At 44.6% G+C, this 20915-nt stretch overlaps 1 protein-coding gene across 5 annotated transcripts in view; it reads left to right on the top strand.

Annotated features, from left to right (window-relative positions):
• Positions 1 to 20915, top strand: part of Fas3 (fasciclin 3) — a 626467-nt gene that overhangs the window by 430163 nt on the left and 175389 nt on the right. For 3 of the 5 annotated variants that reach the window (XM_076526396.1, XM_076526398.1, XM_076526400.1), the window contains exon 2: positions 1698 to 1779. The exons of the other annotated variants lie outside the window; for them this stretch is intronic. In XM_076526396.1, coding sequence (XP_076382511.1) covers positions 1698 to 1779 — 82 coding nt within the window. The remainder of the gene's footprint in view (positions 1 to 1697; positions 1780 to 20915) is intronic. 5 annotated transcript variants of the gene reach the window in all.

Here is a 20915-nt window from a genome sequence, read left to right on the forward strand (position 1 = left end):
AGGTTAACAATCCTGGTTGCAAAAAATGAAGAACTTCGAATTAATGCGGAGTACGTATAGAAGTAGAGATGGATTTACCCTATCTAAATGAGTGCATAAATTTTGAGAAAAATCGGACGTATCGTGGCTGTCGTGGTGTATATTTCAGAATTTTTGCCGATTTTTAGGTTAACAATCCTGCTTGCAAGAAATGGAGAACTTCGAATTAATGCGAATTACGTATAGAACTAGAGCTCGATTTACCCTACTTAAATGCGTGCATAAATTTTGAAAAAAATCTTAACATATCACAGCTGTCATCGTGTATATTTCAGAATTTTTGCCGATTTTTTGAAAAAATCGAAGCCGTACGCTTGCCATATATTTTTAAAATAATAACGTGTTATCGCTGTGACAGTGGCTTCAGAATTTTCTGAGAAACTGAGAAAAAAAGCAGGACGTCCGATAAAACATTTACCCTTTACGCAAACGTTTACGACAACAACTTTGAATTTTTAAAGGGGGGAGAGCGACGCTCGCCGGCGGAGATACACGTTTTTTAGTAGTCGTAATCCGGCGAATTCAACAAATTTCGTTTCATAGCCGTGAATTTACGTGTTGTTGATCAAGACGAGCGCGACCACAATTTTATGGAAATTCGTGTCAGCAACACGACGTCCCGTGGTAGTATACGCCCACGGAGATTATGCCCGGCGTGCCCGCACCGCAGAATATTCATAGAAAAGTCTACGGTCGAATTTTCAGCCGCAAGGTAACATAGATTGTGATTTGTAATATTTTTGGAAAATCGAAAGGAGGACAAACCCGATGCTGATTAAATATTGTGCTCTTCATTCTTTTTTTAAATTAAATTTCTTTTTTAAATTATCCTTTCCATTTGTAGATTCTCTGTATTATATGTATTTAATATATTAAATATATTAAATATATGTTAAATATATTAAATATATTAAATATGTTAAATATATTAAATATATTAAATATATTAAATATGTTAAATATATTAAATATATTAAATATATTAAATATATTAAATATATTAAATATTCATGGTGTCCCAAAAATGTCTCGCAAGCCGGATACAGGGGTTCCTGAGATCATTTGGAGCAACTTTTTCCTTAGCGAAAATTGTCTCCGTGGCTTCGTTTACGAGTTATCAACGAAAAACTTACGGCGCCACGCCCTCGTCCGTCCACGCTCCGCCCTCGCTCTCCAATTGATCCGCGTTTAATGCTAATAACTCGTAAACGAAGCCTCGTATAACATTTTCGCTAAGGAAAAAGTTGCTTGAAATAACCCCAAGAACCCTCACATCCAGTTTGCGAGACATTTTTGGAAATGTCTCGTATATTAAGAGGTACACCCTGTACATTAAATACAGTATTGAATAATAGATTATTTATAGTGGCGACGCAATCGTTTCCCGCTTTTACGTCGACGGTAAACCGCAAACGAATCGCCCGGTTCTCTCGCGTGTCGTCTCGGCGTAAAAACGGGTGGGGGGGGGGGCGCCGTCGGCCCCCGCGAAACCAGGCCAACGGGCCGCAATTAATTATTCACGTTGTATTTAAACGGCGGACAGTTACCGGTGCCTACGATTTTATAACGGTCGACGAGATTTTATATGCCCGTCCGCCGCGGCCGTACACCGTACGTAATGGCACGGCAAAAATAAAAGGGTCTTGTATTTTTTACAGGTACGCATAATGGAGCACGCCGCTCAAAATGGCAACGGGACGACCGCCCGACGAATTACGTTCCCCGAGGCTTTTACCATAAGTATACCACCAAAATAATTCTCGTTTCGTCCGCGATTGCGAAATAATTTTTTTTTTGAACAGGTGAAATAAATGAATAATTTGTTAAACAGTTAATTATGAAATAATTCTTTGAACGGATGATCACGGAATAACTTATTGAACAGTTAATTGTAAGCTAATATTTCGAATAGTTAATTGGGAAATAATTTATTGAACAGTTAATTATAAAATAATTTTACGAACAGTTAATTGCGAAATGATTTTTTGAACAGTTGAAATAAATAAATAATTTATTGAACACCTGATTATGAAATAATTTTTCGTACAGTTGATCACGAAATAATTTATTAAACAGTTAATTATGAAATAATTTTTCGAACAGATGATCACGAAATCATCTATTAAACAGTTAATTATAAAATAATTTTTCGCACAGTTAATTGCGAAATAATTTATTGAACAGCTGATCACGAAGCAACTTATTAAACAGTTAATTACGAAGCAATTTATTAAACAGTTAATTACGAAGCCATTTATTAAACAGTCGATTGCAAAATAATTGTCAAAAAACGTAGAAACCGTCAAAAATGGCAGCTCGCGGCTGACAAAACATTTCACACCGATGCCGGGCGAAAATTCGACGGCTAAATTAGTTTCGGTGGTCGTGAAGGGCCAGAAAAATCGGGAAATTTCAATTAAAACGCAAGGTTTTCGGCGCGAAATTAATGAAAATTCGTCCGACGAGATTTCGCTCGGTCGGATTATTATTGAAGCTGCGGGCTCGCGCGCGCGGGGCTCATCGATCCACACCGGGCGATGTTAAACGCTCCGTCCCGTATTCGGGGAACCCGTCGTCCATCGGCCCGGATACCGGCCGGTCGAAGAAAAAACAGAGGAACGCCGCGCCCGAAAGGAGGCATCAATTTCGCTCGGACCGCGATACGGGGAGTCACTCTTGACTCCGGCAAAGGCCCGCTATCCAAAATCCATAACGTTCGCCTTTGTGTGTTAAACCAATATCTCGGGATCCAATAGCCACCGAATAATATCCTCCGCGGTATCAGCTTTGGATCGCTGACCCGCTTCACTTGTCTAATATTTGCATGGCGCCCTCTGCCGGAAAGAGATCCTCCATGGAGCACCGCCGTTTAACGTGGCGCACGATTCCACGGTCGAGATTAATCGCCGAATAATTTAATCGACGCAATTTCGAGCTTTATAGTATTCGAGCTTTCGTATGTTATTCGGAGGAGATTATTGGTCGATTTTTTTGAAGCTCGATTTTGGGCTTCGTTTTTGAAAATAAGTCGAGCTTTCGTATATTATTGTGAGATAATATTTAGGTGAATTTTTGGAGCTCAATTTTGGGCTTCGGTTTTGGAAATTAGTCGAGCTTCCATATATTATCGCGGAAAAATATTTAGATGAATTTTTGAAGCTCAATTTTTAGCTTCGTGTTTGGAAATCGGTCGAGCTTCCGTATATTATTAGGAGGCGATTTTTAGGTGAATTTTCAAAGCTCAATTTTGGGCTTCGTTTTTCAAAATCAGTCGAGCTTTCGCATATTATTAGGAGGCGATTTTTAGGTGAATTTTTAAAGCTCAATTTTGGATTTCGTTTTCGAAAATCAGTCGAGCTTTCATATATTATTGCGGGAAAATATTTAGATGAATTTTTGAAGCTCAACTTTGAGAGCTTTGTTTTTGGAAATCAGTCAAGCTTTCGTATAATATTGCGAGAAGATTATTAGGTGAATTTTTAAAGCTCATTTTTGGATTTCGTTTTCGAAAAACAGTCGAGCTTTCATATATTATTGCGGGAAAATATTTAGATGAATTTTTGAAGCTCAACTTTGAGAGCTTTGTTTTTGGAAATCAGAGTCAAGCTTTCGTATAATATTGCGAGAAGATTATTAGGTGAATTTTTAAAGCTCATTTTTGAATTTCGTTTTTGAAGATCAGTCGTGCTTTCGTATATTATTGCGAGAAAATATTTAGGTAAATTTTTGCACCTTGATTTTGGGCCTTATGGTATTAAAATTTCGCAAACTTTCGTTATTTAATTTTGCTAATTTTCGCCAAATATCTTCATTTTCTATAGAAACAATATTTCCAAAAAAATTGTTGCTTACTTCAATGAAAATCGAAAACAAATCCTCGACATATCATTATTATAATAAAAATAAACTGCTGAAGCCATAAAAATGAAAATCGATGTACAGCAAGTGACACAATGAAATTCGAAACGTATCATAAGCGATGCGTCCGTCGATTGTAATGTTCTATAAAAATCGCACGTAACCGTATCCGTCGGTAAACAAAGCGAACGAGAACAGGAAGGCACTGTCGTAACGTTTGAACAGCTCTCCGGGGCCGAGTCTAACAGTTTCCCCCGACTATGAAATCGATGAGTGATGGAATTATGCCTGAAGTTTGCTTTGCTTTACGCTTTGGCACGAAGTATTAAAAGTTTCGGGTCACGCGAACGCGTTGTTGGATTATGATCCGTGATTTCTTGACGGTTCCGTGGGATCGGAAAATACCTTGCGGCTCTCCCTACGTTTCTCCGGACAAATTGATTGAATCCGCCGGCTTCTCGAAGCGATCGAATTGCCTTTTCAATCACTCTTTCTCGCCGGGTCCCGTTCCCGGCGGCCATTTGCTTTGATTAGCAGCTCCTTTCATTCGCGCGGCGCGGCGCGGTCGCGGGCCGTGTAATCAAGCGCGGTGAATAGTTACGCGGACACAACAATGCGCGAAGCATAGAGGTTCTCTCCAATTTTGTAACAGTTTGTACGATTCTACTGGAAAATCAATTATTTTTTTCAAGTATATTCTCATCGACAGATAGTTCATTTTATAAGAAACAGTTCAGGAAATTAAATAAAGCGAGACTTTGAATTTGCCTTCGAATATCGGCACTCGCGTCAGCGAGAAGATGACATTAGATTCGCGGGACGATTTGAAGCAACTTTTTCCTTTGCGAAAATTTTCTAAGTTGCTTCGTTCGCGAGTTATTAACAAAAAAGGCGGCGCCAATCGGAAGCGGGCACAGTAGACGCCCCGCCTCCGCTGCCGCCGCGCGGCGAGCCAGCGAACGCGAGGCCGGGGCGTCAGCCGTGCTCGCCGACCGATTGGCCCGCGTTTTTCTAGAATAACTCCTGAACGAAGCGTCGTAGACAATTTTCGCAAAGGAAAAAGTTGCTCGAAATCGCCTCGTGGATCTCCCAGTGCCCTTGGAAGAGGATTCCGAGCGCAACGGTGGTTCCGGACGAGCCTGAATAAAGCGCAACGTTTCGACCGCGCGACGATAGGCTTCGGCAAGCTTCGACGAGCAGAAGCAATCGTGAAAACGGCTGTTTCCGGCTGATCTAACCGAGGCATGATCGCGCGGCCGCAGCTGCAGCCGGGGCAGCGCATCTCATCAAAACCGGCGCGACGGGTAGCTCTCGCATTAGCGTCGCGTCTCTTGCACAACATATTTGTATTTTGCCCGGTAATTACGGGGATCCTCGTCGGCTCGATGATGAGCGGCGCAGACAGCGCAGCGGGGCCAGACGAGGGTAAACAAATCGGCGCGCACGACACGCAACACGCGTCGCCGACGGGTCGACGCGTCGCAGCTGTGCCCGCCGACGCCTACCGATAATTTAATTGAATCCTTTTATCGCGCCGGAGACCGTAGACGGCCGCGACAAGAAACCCGGAGAGGAACGAAGCGGAGACGAGGCCCGATAACGAGGGAAACCCGGCTGTTTGACGAGGTCTCGTCAAAGCTGCGGACCCAACAGCCGCCAGCCTACACTCTCGGATATTTTATGAGCTGTGTATTGTGTTTTGTTAATTGGAACCGGCGCGGCCGGCCGATTTGAAGCGATTCCGCCCGGCGCCGCAACTGCGGCCTTTCAACGACGGTTTATCGGATCTACGGCGATGGAGAATCGGATAAGGGTCGGCCCGGGGATCTGGATTGCCGCCGAACCCGCGCTTAGTTCGACGTTGCCAGACGCTCGGCTTACACAGGTGCGCATAATTGTAGATCCGGAGTGATTTTTAAGTTGATACTGATGTTTAAACAAACAAATGTTTAACAAAAGCCATTGAGTCAGGCGAGGAAGAATGTTGATGTTCGAACGCGTGTAGCTTCGCAAACAAACAGTACAGGGAGGAGTACTTAGGCTCATTTTAAAGGGTAAAGTCTGCTCTTTCAGAATTCGTAAGTTGTTTTTATTTGGAAAATTTCTCCATCGAAGTAGCCGGCAAAAAAGCAAAAATTCGTCGTTTTCGGGATTTTTCAAATTTAGACCTTTGTAAAACGTCGAACAAATTTTTCTCGCAATTGAAATTGCAGTAGTTATCAAGAGCAGAGTCTGTGCTTTCCAATGAGTTCAAAAGATCCGATCTGCAATTTTTTCTTGCCGATCTATCGCTATTTATACGACGCCGTGCAATTCAGCGTTACAATGATGATGAACACGTCAGACAGAAAAATGTCGATATTCGAGCTACCGTTACTTCGCGAGAAAAAATCGCGCGGAGGTTATCTTAGACTCATTTTGAAGCGAAGAGTCTCCTCTTTTAGAAACCAGAAGTAATTTTTCTCAAAAAGCTTTTTTCAATAGAATGCAAGCAAGAAAGGAAAACGTCATCGTTTTCATGATTCGTCAAATTGCGACGTTCCTGATAAGTTGAAAAAATTTTTCTCGTCATTAACGCTATAGCAGTAATCAAGAGCAGAGTCTCTGCTTTCCACCGAGTTCAAAATATCCGATCTGCGATTTTTTTTTGCCAAGCTATCGCTGTTTATACGACTCCATGCAATTCAGCGTTGCAATGATGATGAACACGTCAGACATAGAAAAATATCGATTTCGAGCTACTGTTACTTCGCAGGAAAAAATCGAACGGAGGTCACCTTAGAATCATTTTGAAGCGTAAAGACTCCTCTTTCATATTCCTGAAGTTATTTTTCTGAGAAAAATTTTCTCAATACAATGGAGGCAAGAAAGTAAAAAATCGTCGATTCCATGATTTTTCAAATTGCGATGTTCCTGAGCAGTTGTCAAAATTTTTCTCGCGATCATCGCTACAGCAGTAATCAAGAGCAGAATTTCAGCTTTCCAACGAGCCCAAAAGATCTGATCCACGATCTTTCCTCGCCGATCAGTCGCATTCGAAACGAGAACCGCGTCGCCGGTCGTGCGTTTGCATAATTGGTACGAGGTTCGAAGCGAGGTCCGATCTCGGCGTGGAACACGAAAAATCGTGGGGATCCCGGCCGCGCCGCGGATTCTACAATTCTAATGAGCCCAATTAAGTTGGCGGTAATTATTGTCCGCCTAATGAAATCAAAAATGCAAAATACGAGCCGGGAGACACCGTCGACGATTCGCATTCTGTTTCGGTGGCCGGTGGCTGCTGCCGCGTTTCTATGGCTGGGGCCCCGCGGTCACAATTAAGTCGCGCTCGTAATTCACGATTTCATGGCGCACCATTCATGGACAGCGGTGTACAGGCACGCTCGAGTTACGAGCGGATTCCGAGACGCAGCGCCGCGCCGCGCCGGTGAACTCCGGCAGACGTTCGATATAAATCCGACGGCGACCGGGGACCGCCACCTTTCGCCGTGGATTCCACTCGGCGGACTCGGCTCGATGGGCAAGAAACGAGCGTCGACTTCTTTTTCCGAGCTTTCCCTCTCGCTGCTCCTTTTTCGCGAAGCCGGATAACCGGATAAACGATGATCCGAACTGCGCCGGCGACCGAGGAATTGCCGCCGCGGCGCGGCGCGACGCGACACTTTAAAATCCCTTGTTGGCAAACACGTGTACCCCCACACCCCTCGCGCTAATACCTTAACTGATGCTCGCACCCAGAGCTTTACTTTCGTCCTCGATAAGTAACGGCCGATCTGTTCGGCGACGAGAAACGATTCTTGAGCAGCACAGAACTCCGCGAAATTTTAGCATGATTTTATTTTCGAAGTTTAGGAAGTTCAAGGGACTGTACAAAATTCGCAGAATTTTTTCCCGGCTCGAATTCAATGTGAGCTTGTAGAGGGAAGCTTACTCTTTGTGATTGTTCCTCAAAAGTGAATCTACGATTTTTTCTGGCGGTTCTGTTGTATTCTAAATCAAAAGTGTGCCGCCTGAGATTTTTTTCTCTTGCTTCAATGTTTCGCGAGTTCGAGTGTCTACTGCGAGTCTACAAAATTCTTTTCGCGATCGAACTCTATGTGATCTTACAGAGGGAAGTTTCCACTTTTCAATCGCTTCTCAAAAGTGAATCTACGATTTTTTCTGGCGGTTCTGTTGTATTCCAAATCAAAACTGTGCCGCCTGAGGCTTTTTTTCTTGCTTTAATGTTTTGCGAGTTCGAGTGTCTACTGCGAGTCTACAAAATTTTCTCTCCAATTGAACTCTACGTGATCTTACAGAGGGAAGTTTCCTCTTTTCAATCGCTCCTCAAAAGTAAGTCCACGATTTTTTCTCGCGGTTCTGTCGTATTCCCAATCAAAACTATGCCGCCTGAGCTATTTTTCTCTCCCTTTAATGCTCCACAAGTTTGAGTGTCCGCCGTGATTCTACAGAATTTTTTTCCCGATCGAGGTCAACGCAGTCACGTAGAGGGAAGTTTACCCTTTGCAAGGACTCCTCAAAAGTGTCTCTACGATTTTTTCTGACGGTTTTGTCGCACTGTGAACGAGAAGTGTGACGCGGAGGCAACGATGAAAATGCGAAAATGCACCTGCGATGTCTCATTCGTTTTCGCAGTTAAAAAAAAGGATGCTTCCAAGAAACAATCACTGTGCGTGAAACTAGAGACTTCGATCTTCAAAATAAGCGCAAGAGCAACGTCGCGCGATTTTTTCCCACAGAGTTACTGTTGTTTGAATATCGACAATATTTGCGACGCGATTTAGCGTCGCGGAGTAGCGAAAACGTTGATTAAGAACGAGCCTCGTTCCGTCGTGGCGGAATGAAATCGCGATGGTTTAAGCACCGGCGCTTGTTTGCGTGATATTTGGAGAACCGTTTGCGGGAGACACGGTGGTCGGGATCCCCTCGAGCCGACCTCGGGAAAGGAAACTGTTTTCGTTCGGGCCTCTAGGCGCCCGGCCGTTCCCAGACACAGCACGGCCCGCCGCAATCCGTCTTAAAACGGCTTATGAAACTTGCCTCGACAGTGGAAACATATGATATTAGATCCGCTGTTATAGTTCTGTCCCTCGGCCGAGTACCTGCCGCCCCGGTCTTATTGCTTTCGCGGAACTATCGCCCGCGCGCCATCTACAAAAATGATCGCTTCTGTCTACCGCAGTTTAATAAATCGACTTCGGATGTGTTCGCGAACGCTACGCGACTGGACCCTGCTTTATTTGCTGTCAAACGCGCCGCTAACTGACAGCAATTTTCCCGCAGACACTGTATAACCGTACTTTATTTACTACAAATAATATACTAAATTATTGGTAATTGTACTGTATTTATTTTATATTATTTTATTTTAGTTTATTCTATTTTATTCTATTTTACGCTATTTTACTCTGTTTTACTCTATTTTAGTCTATTTTATTCTATTTTATTCTATTTATTCTATTTTACGCTATTTTACTCTATTTTACTCTATTTTATTCTATTTTATTCTATTTTATTCTATTTTATTCTATTTTATTCTATTTTATTCTATTTTATTCTATTTTATTCTATTTTATTCTATTTTATTCTATTTCATTCTATTTTACTCTATTTTATTCTATTTTATTCTATTTTATTCTATTTTACTCTATTTTACTTTATTTTACTCTATTTTACTCTATTTTATTCTATTTTACTCTATTTTACTCTATTTTACTCTATTTTACTCTATTTTACTCTATTTTACTCTATTTTACTCTATTTTACTCTATTTTACTCTATTTTACTCTATTTTACTGTATTTTATTCTATTTTATACTATTTTATTCTATTTTATTCTATTTTATTCTATTTTATTTTAACATAAATTTTATTATAATTGCACCATTTTAATTAAAATAATCCCACACTTTTATACTTTGTTTTTATTGAACTTGACTTATAAAAATCACGGACTCGAGAACTCAATTATTTAATGAAAATAATTCATGCTCGCATGCTTTATTGATAAAATATAGTTCATGCTCGCAGACTCTATTAATAAAAATATAATTCACGCCGGCACTCTTTATTAATAAAAATAATTCACAGCTGCCGGTTTCGACTAATAAAAATAATTCATATTCGCGCGCGCGCGCGCGCAGCTCGCTAATAAAAATAATGTGCACCCGCGGGATCAACAATAAGCCAATGTTAACCCTCCGTTAAAGGGTCGAGCACGCTTTGACAGATTTGCCGCATTTTGCATCGAAATTTCCATTAACGTAACAATAATTAGGAGAGAAGTAAGTTATTCCATTTTGAAAATCTAAATTATCCTTCATCTCGTTTCGGGACGTATTAATAAAGCTGGCCCGGCCGATACGCGGTGTTACCATAGGCGTGTTCGCATACGGGGGGGGGGGATATCGCGCGGCAGTTAATTACAATTATTCATCGTATATTATTTATTTTTCGGCGTGCGAACGACAGCATTAATTACATGACTGTTCGACCACCCGATAGTGTACCCGTTTGATACGCATTAATTAACCCCGGCGAATCTCCCGTAAAGTTTAATTAGTCATTCGCGTTAACTTCGATCCCGAGAGCTATTGTTTGTCGCCCGGTTTTCCGTGAATTATGCAACACGTTCCAGCGATTACCGGCCGGGCCAGCGGCCGCGGGACAAACGCGAAACTAAATGCCAACGTACAGAAATTCTCCGCGAACTGGCCGGGCCCGGAACTGTTTGCAAGACGATTCGAAATGACAACGCATCGGCGGTTCATAAAAATTACCGGTTGGCTTCGTATCGCGTCGCACGTTTCATTAACATTTTCGCTGATTCTGTTATTTGCACTCGCAGTATTTTCTCCCTAATTCGCACTCGGATTGCGCAGAAAAATTTGACAATTTGGGAAGAGATTTTATAGTTACGCGAATTAGGGAGAAATTTATTGTACTCGCAAGTGCAATATCCTTTTAATTATTATATTGCAGTCGAATTATTTGCGAGAAAATTCAGGAAACAAAATGGCGCTTCAATATGGCGGAAGGGTTGTTGAAAAAATCATTCGATCTTCACAAAAATTGGTGAACATACATTTTCGAAAGTTCTGATTACGAATCCGAATTTCAAATTTGCAAAAACAAAATGGCGCATCCAATATAGCAGAAGGGTTGTTAAAAAACTGATTCGATTTTGACAAAAATTCGTGAACCTACATTTTCAAAAGTTCTGATTACGAATCTGAATCTAAAATTTGAAAAAACAAATTGACGCATCCAATATGGCGGAAAGGTTGTTGAAAAAATGCTTCGATTTTCACAAAAATTGATGAACATACACTTTCAAAAGCTCTGATTACGAATCTGAATTTCAAATTTGCAAAAACAAAATGACGGACCCAATATGCCTGATGCGTTGCTGAAAAAAATGATTCGATTTTCATAAAAGAAGTGAAATTCGGTGCCGTCAGATCGATTCAATTTGTTAAATATTGCGCGGCGCCGATCGAATTACGGGATCCGAAGACAGGATCACGTGGTCCAGGGGCGTATCAGCGAATGGAATGACCGGGGTCCGCGTAAATCGGGGCTGCCGTTTAACGGAGACCTTATGGCGACAGGGTAATCGAGATCAAAGGGTACGCGGGCGAAATTTTATTCGGCGTTTCATCGAATTTGGCCGGGTCGAGCCGGCCCGTTATTAGATCGGCCGGCAAAAGCGCGAAACAATCCACTTAGTTCGGTGCATGCGGGCCGCGTTGATGATCGACAAAGACGAGAGGGCGGGCCCGAGTGTTCTGTCCGCCGCGGCGTTCGAACGGCGGCCGGGTTTTTCGCGGAGAACCGGCCGATGAATGGAGCGCAATTCAATTGGCATTTCGACGAGGAAGCCGGGAGGGGAGGAGGGAGCCGGAAACGGGGGTGAAAACGTCGCGTCCAGTCGCGTCCCGGAAGCGCGAGGATCGCAATAAAATATTTCTATCTCCATCCGCGTTTTAAAAGCGCGCCGGACGGAGCCGCTGCTCGCGACACCGGCCGGCTTTTAATTGCGTGGACAGCTCGGACGCGTCGTCGTTCCGCGTTCCCTCCTGTCTCCGCGGCCGCGTCGATTATAAATCGCGTCCTTTCGACGCGATTAGCGTCCTCGGGAAACGATTTGCCGGCCAGCAAACAGCGCCGCGTGACACGCGTTTCGTTCGTTCGTCGGATCCCCCGCGACGTCTGCTCCGCCGATTGTTTACGCAGCCTCCTTTCAGGCGTGATACAATGCCACGCGATTCGAGCTCCGTGGTTCGCGGCGCGGGATGGGGGAAGCCGAGACCAGCGCGAACGAAATTGCGGCGCAGGGAAATTGTTTGACGAAAATTAGCCAACTTCGATCGACGATAACTCCGCGAGAAATTATCGCAGAACGACGACGTCTCTGTCAAATTAAAGCTTGAAATCTCTAGTTTAACGTGTCAGTTTTTTATTTTAACTTAGACGCGCCCTCTTCACTGGAACTTGTCAAATGTCAGACCATGTTTATCGCGTCGAAGACTACCAAGTTTGACGAAGTCCACAGACTTTGTCGAATTTTTTTCGGGGATGCCGTTGAGAGTGGAATAAAGTTCGATCCTTCCCCTTTAGTTAAAAAAAAAGTGCACGGGGCTGCGATTTTTTCTCGCGAAGTTACAGCAGTTCGAAGTAACCCTTGCATTTGCGCCATGTAAGATCGTAAAGTAAATTAAAGTAAGAAGCGTCGCGGAGCGACCGACGGGGAGCTGCGTGGAGTGTCGCGGAGCTTAGTGGAGCGCCCCGGAGCGGTGGGAAGCGGAGAGGAGCTTGGTGGAGCTTAGGGGGGCGTCCCAGAACGGCGGGGAGCGGCGCGGTGCGGCGATTGTTGGAAACTCGAAGAAACTCGAAGAATCGCCGGGCGTTCGGCGCGGCCGGGCGCGATGATAAGCAAAGCAAAGCGAGGCTGAAAGCGAGGAGGAAACGAGACGAATGGGAAACGCGAGGAGATGTCTTTACTATTCCGAGCGTAATCCGAGACTTCGACAGACACCGAACTTCCCCGCAAGTTTTGATTGCTTTCGCAATGAGCTTTGTTAAATGTTAAATAGGATGACGCGTTATTGGCTAACACGACGGTTATACTCTCGAACCACCCGTTCCACGGGTCGATATACACGTTATTCGTGTTCCATTGAGCGGCTGCCGCCTCAATAACGGTCGGCCGGGCTGCATTTACGTCTACGACGACGGTTCCGCAACTTTTCCCACCCTCGGCACATTCGAGATTTATCGCACAATATGATGCTCGCGATCGCTGCTGGACTTTGCGCGCTCCCGTCTCGATGAGAGGCTGCTGCGACACAAAAAGCGCGAGGAAGTAGTATTTTATTATCAGTCATTTTTCTTTTATCTGTATCATTATGGGACCGATGGAACGCTGAGATTATGCCGATTAAAACGAGCCCAAACACGACGTTATTCGGACTGGATTCGTCGGAGAACCACATACAGGGTGACCAAAATAAATTCATTCGACTAAATTCGATCACTTTGGAATATTTGTCCTGGAAACGTTTCTATAATATAGTAAAGCATTTATCAATAATAATTATTATTATCTAGTTTTAAGCATTTATTAATCATGCACGCCGTCGATTACTGTTAATTATTCTACGATAACGTAAAATTCGGAATTTCGACGAAACCGACCTCACATACCGAATTGCTGTAACTTCGCGAGAAAAATCGCAGACCCATGCACTTTTTTTTAAATTAACCTTTTAGGCACGACGCGCCACTATAGTGGCTTTCGCGGATGTCATCTTTCAGAACGACACGCCACTATAGTGGCTTTCGCGGATGTCATCTCTCTGGACGACGCGCCAGTATAGTGGCTTGCTCTAGTAGCTCACTCGCTCATCGTTTGAACCAAATAATCGTCTTCATATGCATTGTTTCACACTTCTTTTGTCTTCACATCGATTTACAACAGTCTACAGGGTGTCCCAAAAATGTCTCGCAATCCGGAAACGGCGGGTTCCTCGGATCATTTGAAGCAACTTCTTCCTTTACAAAAATTTTCTCCGAGGCACCGTTAACGAGTTATTAACGAAAAACAGTGACCAATAAGAATCGAGTACGGCTGGCGCGAGGCGGCCCAGCCAACCAGCGCGCGAAGCCCAGTTCCGCTCATTGGCTCGATCGCCTCGCGCCAGCCGAGCTCGCCTCTCATTGGTCACTGTTTTTCGTTAATAACTCGTTAACGGTGCCTCGGAGAACATTTTTGTAAAGGAAAAAGTTGCTTCAAATGGCCTGAGGAACCCGCCACTTTCGGATTGCGAGACATTTTTGGGACACCCTGTATATACAGACAGAATATACAGTATCAGACTCTGGACAGTACATATCAGACTCTGCCGTCCAGAGAAATAGCCTCGCGCAGAATTCAGCCGTACCTAAAAGCTTAAAGGGGGAGAATCGAACTTTATTCCGCTCTCAACGGCATCCACGAAGAAAATTCGACAAAGTCTGTGGACTTCGTCAAACTTGATAATCCTCGACGCGATAATTAAACTAGAGATTTCAAGCTTTAGTTTGAAAGAAAGATCGTCTCTCTCTCTCTCTCTCTCTCTCGTCCTTCGATGATTTCTCGCGGAGTTATCGTCGCCCCCCACCTCGGACCCCGCATATAAATACATACATATATTATATACCACTATACAGCACTCACATTATTAATCTCTCATGGACCATCAAAGTACAAAGAAACGCTCCGAAAATATTTGTCTCGCAGCAGCGTAGGACCATCGCGATTGCTTGCAGATAAAGAACGCTGCGAGGAAAAAAATATTCGAGCACATGTCCCGCAAAGGCCTTTGTTTATCCATGTACTCCGTTGAATAGAAATTGCGGCGCTCCACCTTCTCCCACCGCCGCGTCGGAATATTTTCCGTGGCAGTCTGTGCCGCGGCCAAAAATTGATTCGATCGTCCCGGTGAAAGGGTACGCGGCGATAGCAATCACATTTTCGTTGTCAAACCGGTAAACAAAGTATTACGCAACGACGAGACCCGGCCCGGCCCGGCTCCAGCCGGCCGCCCTATCGCGTTCGAAAAGGTTTGTCGACGTATTACGGTGCCGCACGCGTATGCAATCTGTAAATATTTGAATAATGCGAAGTGTATGTATGTATATATGTATGTATGTATGTATGTATGTATGTGTATGTGTGTGTATATATATATTTGTGGAGCCCGGCAGCCCGCTGATTCCGATCCCGATTCGGATTCCGATTACCTGGAAACAAAAGTGAGCCGTCAGTTATATGGGAGACAGAGCCTCCCCCCTCCCCCTCGGATCTGCTAGATATTTATTTACCAGGAAGATACTCATCCGGCTGCTTCCCAGACAAATATTTGCCGCGTTTTCCGCGCACGCCAGGGACAAACAGATTTTTAAAAGAATCCACGGAATTCGTAATCGGGCTGCAGCACATGCATGCGAACCTAAACGGTCCGCAATATGTTCTAGAGAATATTGTCGAATTAGTCCCCACGAATTAGTCTCCACGAATTTTCAGGCCCTTCCTATGGTCCGATAAAAAAATATTTCCTATGAAAATTAGCTTGTATTTATAGAAATTTATTACTATTTACTTATAGAAATTTCAATTATTTAAATTTAAAAACAAATTGATTTTCGATTAAAAATAAAGCAAGGTCACCGTTATATTTTTAAATGGAATAATTTTGACTTCATAGCATCGTAGGCGATGTCGAGACGAATTCAACGATGTGCTACACGATGACCTTCGGATGACATTGAAGGAAATATTGCCGCGGACCGATCACCATAATATTTGTCATAATTCGGCGAAACTCGATACTGAGGCCTCGCGCGTAAACGTAAACAAATGAACCGGTTTCACTTTCATTAGACCAGTTGCACCTTTTGGAAAACAACACTTCCAACGATTATGTCAAGGTTACGTCAAGGTTATGTCAACGGTCGTTTCAATGTCAACGCGATACGCATAATCGAATTCGATTCGTCGTGAAAAATAATCCTAATGCAGAGATCGCACGGTAAAACGCGCGGCGGCGGGGTCAGAGATTAAGCTCGGTAAGCTGTCACTTCGGCGAGGTCGATCGGTTTTTATTTCCGGGGCCGAATGTGTCCTGGAGGAACCGACGGCAACGCCGACTAACGGCGCGGCGCGGCGACCCGGTCGAAAAAAAGTTGGAAGAAAAACGAGGAAAAAAATCAATAATTTCGAACCTTCCTCTAATTTCCCAAGTGTACGCCGAGCCGGGCAATTTTGCGCCGGCTACCCCCCCCCCTCTCTCCCCCGCCACACTATTTGTATCGGTGCAAATAAAAATACGCTTTGCCGGTCGAACGACGTGCGAAGCGATGGCTGGCAACAAGAAAGAATAGTTAGACGGATAAATAGAACGGTAAATAGCGAGATAGAGAAAATAAATGGCGAAGGTTAAATTGTGATTTAAGTGGAGAGAATATGTAAGACGCTGCGCGTGAAGAGTTAGAAGATAGGCTTTTAAAAACGAATACAAAACAGAGATACTAGGATTGCCTTCTGTTTTTTTTTTGTAACCAGAGATGAGTCATCGAGGATCAGCTATTCCTTGGATACTTTGAAAAAAACCCTGCGAGAGCCGTGGCGGCAACGATGAGTCACCGCGTCGCCTGGCAGTGCGAGGTCGTCTCGTGTTGACGAACCGTGTCGAAGGTCGAATACGTTTCTCGTTTTGCTAAGATTGAATCGGCGGTTAGATGAATAGATAGAAAGAGGGGGGGGGGTAAATGGCGGAGGAGAATACGGAGGCAGAGAAGAAAATAGTGAGACAGGGGAAAATAGAGAGAACAATACTAAGACAGAAATAGGCGGAAAGAGAAAAAGAGAGAGAGAGAGAGTGAACAACAAATAGAGAAAAATACTGAACAGAGAAAAATATATAGGGAGAGAGGGAGTGCGACAAATAGAGAAAAATACTGAACAGAGAAAAATAAAGAGGAAGAGAGAGAGAGAGAGAGAGAGCGACAAATAGAGAAAAATACTGAGGCAGAAATAGACAGAGAGAGAGAGAGAGAGAGTGAGAGAGAGAGAGAGGGAGAGAGAGAGAGACAGAGCAAGAGAGAGAAAGAGCGACAAATATAGAAAAATACTGAGGCACAGTAATAGGGAGAAAGAGAGCGATAGAGAGAGGAAGAGAGAGAAAGAGAGAGAGAGAGAGAGAGAAACATAAAAGAGGAAAAATAGCGAGAGGAAAATATAGGAACAGAGAAATGGAGTGAGAAAAAGCAGTTGAGAGAGCGAGAGAGAGTGCGAGAGAGAGCGAGAGATTGAGAGAGAGAGAGAGAGAGAGAGATCGAAGAAGAGACCGTCGGATCTCAGCCCGGTAAGTTTCAATGACGGAAGTTGTACCTAACTCGGCCGACCCGGTAACGGGGGTGGCGGGGGTGGCGGGGACGGCGGAAATAGAAATTTCTTCGTCCTTTATTCCCTTTCGCCTGGAACGATCCTTGTCGTTGCCGAGATAAACGCGAAACTTTCTTTAATAAATAAACATTGTTACTGCCTGTCCCCGCCCCTGTACGCCGGCTCCCTGTTAAATGCGTCGTCTCTGATGAGGAGTGGGGGGGGGGGGGCAGGAGGCTAAGAAACACTGACAAGATGAAATTGACTGTAATGAAAAGTTTCGCCAGCCGCGACCCGCGCCGACAGATTTTTCATGCCGCTTGGGATTCCGTCGATTTTCCTCGAGAATAAATCCATTCCAACGATTCTGCACTGGGAAAAAAGCAGCGTTGCCAAATCGTGGACGAGGTTCACGTGTACACGCATGGCGCGAATGAGAGTAATCTATAATATACGATGGGCAATTTTTTTACGAAAATAATAAACAGCTGACCCGGATCTAACCCAGATCTAACCCAGACCTAACTCAGACCTAACGCAGGCTCGTAAACGTTATATTTTTAAACGTTGCGAGCATAGGTTAGGTCTGAATTTAATTCTGGCACAATTCTGAGTTTTTTCTGAATCGGGTCTTGGATTAATTCTCGACTAAGTTTTGGGTTAAGTCCAGGTTAGATCCGGGATTGTTTATTACGTTCGTTTGCAGAAAATTCAGCGGATTTCGCAGCGAATGAGTAACGATTTGCTGTAACGTCGCGCATCTTTCGTCGTTTGGGACGCTTTGTGAGATTAACGCCCAGTTTGAAGCCAATTCTGCGCCCCCCCTCATTTCGAATTGGCCAATTGCCAGATTGGATCGCGAAACTGCCCTTTAGAATTGAGTTTCCCCTCATTTCTGTCGTCCATAATCTCCTCGTCCACTGCATGCTCTCTCTAATTCTCTCCGCAATCTGTGTACGCGCGCTACATGTACACACAGGGTGTCCCGGAACATCGTACTTGGTGTAGTCGGATTCTTAGAGCGATTTCGGGCAACTTTTTCCTTTACGAAAATGTTCTACGTGGCTCCGTTAACAAGTTATCGACGATAAACACGGGAAATCACGGAGCGAGTGTGATCGACGACTCCCGGCGCGCTAGCGGCTGCCGTTGGCCGCTCAGCCTGGAGGCGGGCCGCTCAGCCGTAGACGCTCTGTGATTGGGTCGCGTTTTCCGCCGATATCTCGTTAACCAGGCCTCGTAGAAAATTTCTGTAAAGGAAAATGTTGCTCCAAATTAGCTCAGGGATCGCCTCGCGTAACGTCTCGGGTCATATTGTAGATTATTCTCGTAAACTTATGGCAAGCTGTCGCCCTTGTAATACGGATTCAGGGAACGATGTCCCACGAACTTTCCATTCAACAAGCCGCGTTTCCATTCATCGACCCTCGATCATGGGCAGCTAGCAAAGCGACGCTCACCAAGCGACAATAGGCGGTCGCGAATTCATTTCCGCCGATCCCGTTCAGTGTTAAGGGAATTTCCAGTTCGTGCCCCCAAACAGGATTACGTGTTTCTGTTAATCGACGGATTCGAATGTAAATGCGTCGGAATCGCAACGGCGGTCTAGTGGAACGTACAAAAAAATAAAAAGAACGGCGCGCCGGCTCTCCGTTGTTGCATTTGCATTAACGAGTGCCGGGGATTGCCGAGCACCTCAGCCCGGGCTAAGTTACACGAGAAACTCGAAAAGAATCTCGTAACTTTCCGAATTAAAATTTTTTAAACGACCCCGAAGTGCTCGCGAGCCGCTGGACGACGCTGTTATTCGACCTAAAACGTTTTTTCGCCTGGTTGAACAAGTTGTCGTTCCATTAACCATGCTTGTTGTTAAAATTCAACGCAGCCATTTCTGCTCGGTGCGCTGCGAAATAATTCGTAAAATGTACGCTTCTTTTTGTAGTAAATTCTTCCTAATTGACGCTCAGCTTGGAAACAAAAATGGACAGTTTTGGGGTTAACATGGAAGCTATAGAAAAAATATGTTATTATATTATATTTTTTACGTTACATTATATTAAGTTACGTTACGTTACATTACGTTACATTACGTCACATTGCATCACATCAAGTCACATGAGATTACGTTACGTCACATTATGTCACATTCTGTCACAATTAAATCACAATTCCTTCACAATTCCGTCACATTCCATCACATTGCATCACATTACGTCACGTTCTGTTACAATTTCATCACAATTCCGTCACATTCATCACATTCCGTCACAATTCCGCCACAATTCCGTCACATTGCGTCACATTCCGTCACATTACGTCACATTATGTCACATTCCGTCACATTACGTGACATTCTGTTGCAATTTCATCACAATTCCGTCACAATTTCGCCACAATTCCGTCACATTTCGTCACATTACGTGACATTCTGTTACAATTTCATCACAATTCCGTCACAATTCCGTCACATTACATTACATTACATAATAATAACCATATCTCCTCTTTCCAAACCGTCCATTTTCGCTTACAAGCTGTGCGTCAATTAGGGAGACATAATTGTGCTCCCAAAGAATTTGTAAAAAGAAAAAAGAACAAAAAAATCGTCGTAGACGCCACGAACGTCGACGAGAAATCGTTAAGAAAACAGGTCCACCGAAGTAGCAAAGTCCGAGTATCGCTGCCGAATGTTGACAAACGAAATCGGCCGCTAATTGCCGGCGCGGCGGAATGTGGGGTGGGGGGGGGGGGCGTGACGGCGAGACCGTAAGACGGCAACTAGCTTCCCGGAGTTTCCGAGAGCCAGGAAGTGAAACCTCGGTGGACTGTGGGGCCGGTCGGTCGTCAGGAACATATTCCAAGCACCGGCGAAACGTATTAGGCAGGTAGTTGGACTTCGCGAGAACGCCGGTTCCGGGGTCAGAAGGTAAATTAGAGGGGAAGTTAGCGTCGATAGGTGGCCGACCAAATTAAAGTCTCCCGCCCATCCCTCCCCCTCACCTTGGGCGCAAATTAGACGAGATGAGAACACGCGGCGCGACATCTCGGCCGTGTTGGTGCAGGTGTTTCCACGTGGACAAGAACCGCCGTACTGCGACTTGGCCCGACCGCGTTTTGCCGGTGGTTTCGGAGGAGGAGAGGGGGGAAGCGGCGGGCCCTGCAATTCGACGTCTCCCGCCGCAAACTCTCCGGCGAGTTCACGTGGCTCTATCGCCGCGGACATGCCCCGGGATCTCAGCGCGTGCAGAGGCCGGCGACGATTCGGTTTTTGCCGGCCACGAGAATTCCGGGCATCGCTGGGCGCTTCCTTCGAAATTGTTCACTCTTACCGGGAGTGAATTTTGATTGCGTCGGTGCCCCGCGCTACACCAGACCGCCCTTATCGCCCCGGCCCCGGAATCCGGAAATTGAGACCGGCGGCGAGGCAACTTCATCTTACCTCGGAACACCGCGCCCGATGTAACCCCCGATCCGCAGTCGAATTCTCGAAATTATACGCCAGGAAAACCCTCGAAATATACCGTCGACGTTGCACGAGGACAGGGACTTTTGGTGCAGAGAAGGGCGAACCTAACCTAGACGGTACCTAACC

Source organism: Megalopta genalis, chromosome 14 (genome assembly GCF_051020955.1).
Source record: "Megalopta genalis isolate 19385.01 chromosome 14, iyMegGena1_principal, whole genome shotgun sequence".
Lineage (NCBI taxonomy): Eukaryota > Metazoa > Arthropoda > Insecta > Hymenoptera > Halictidae > Megalopta > Megalopta genalis.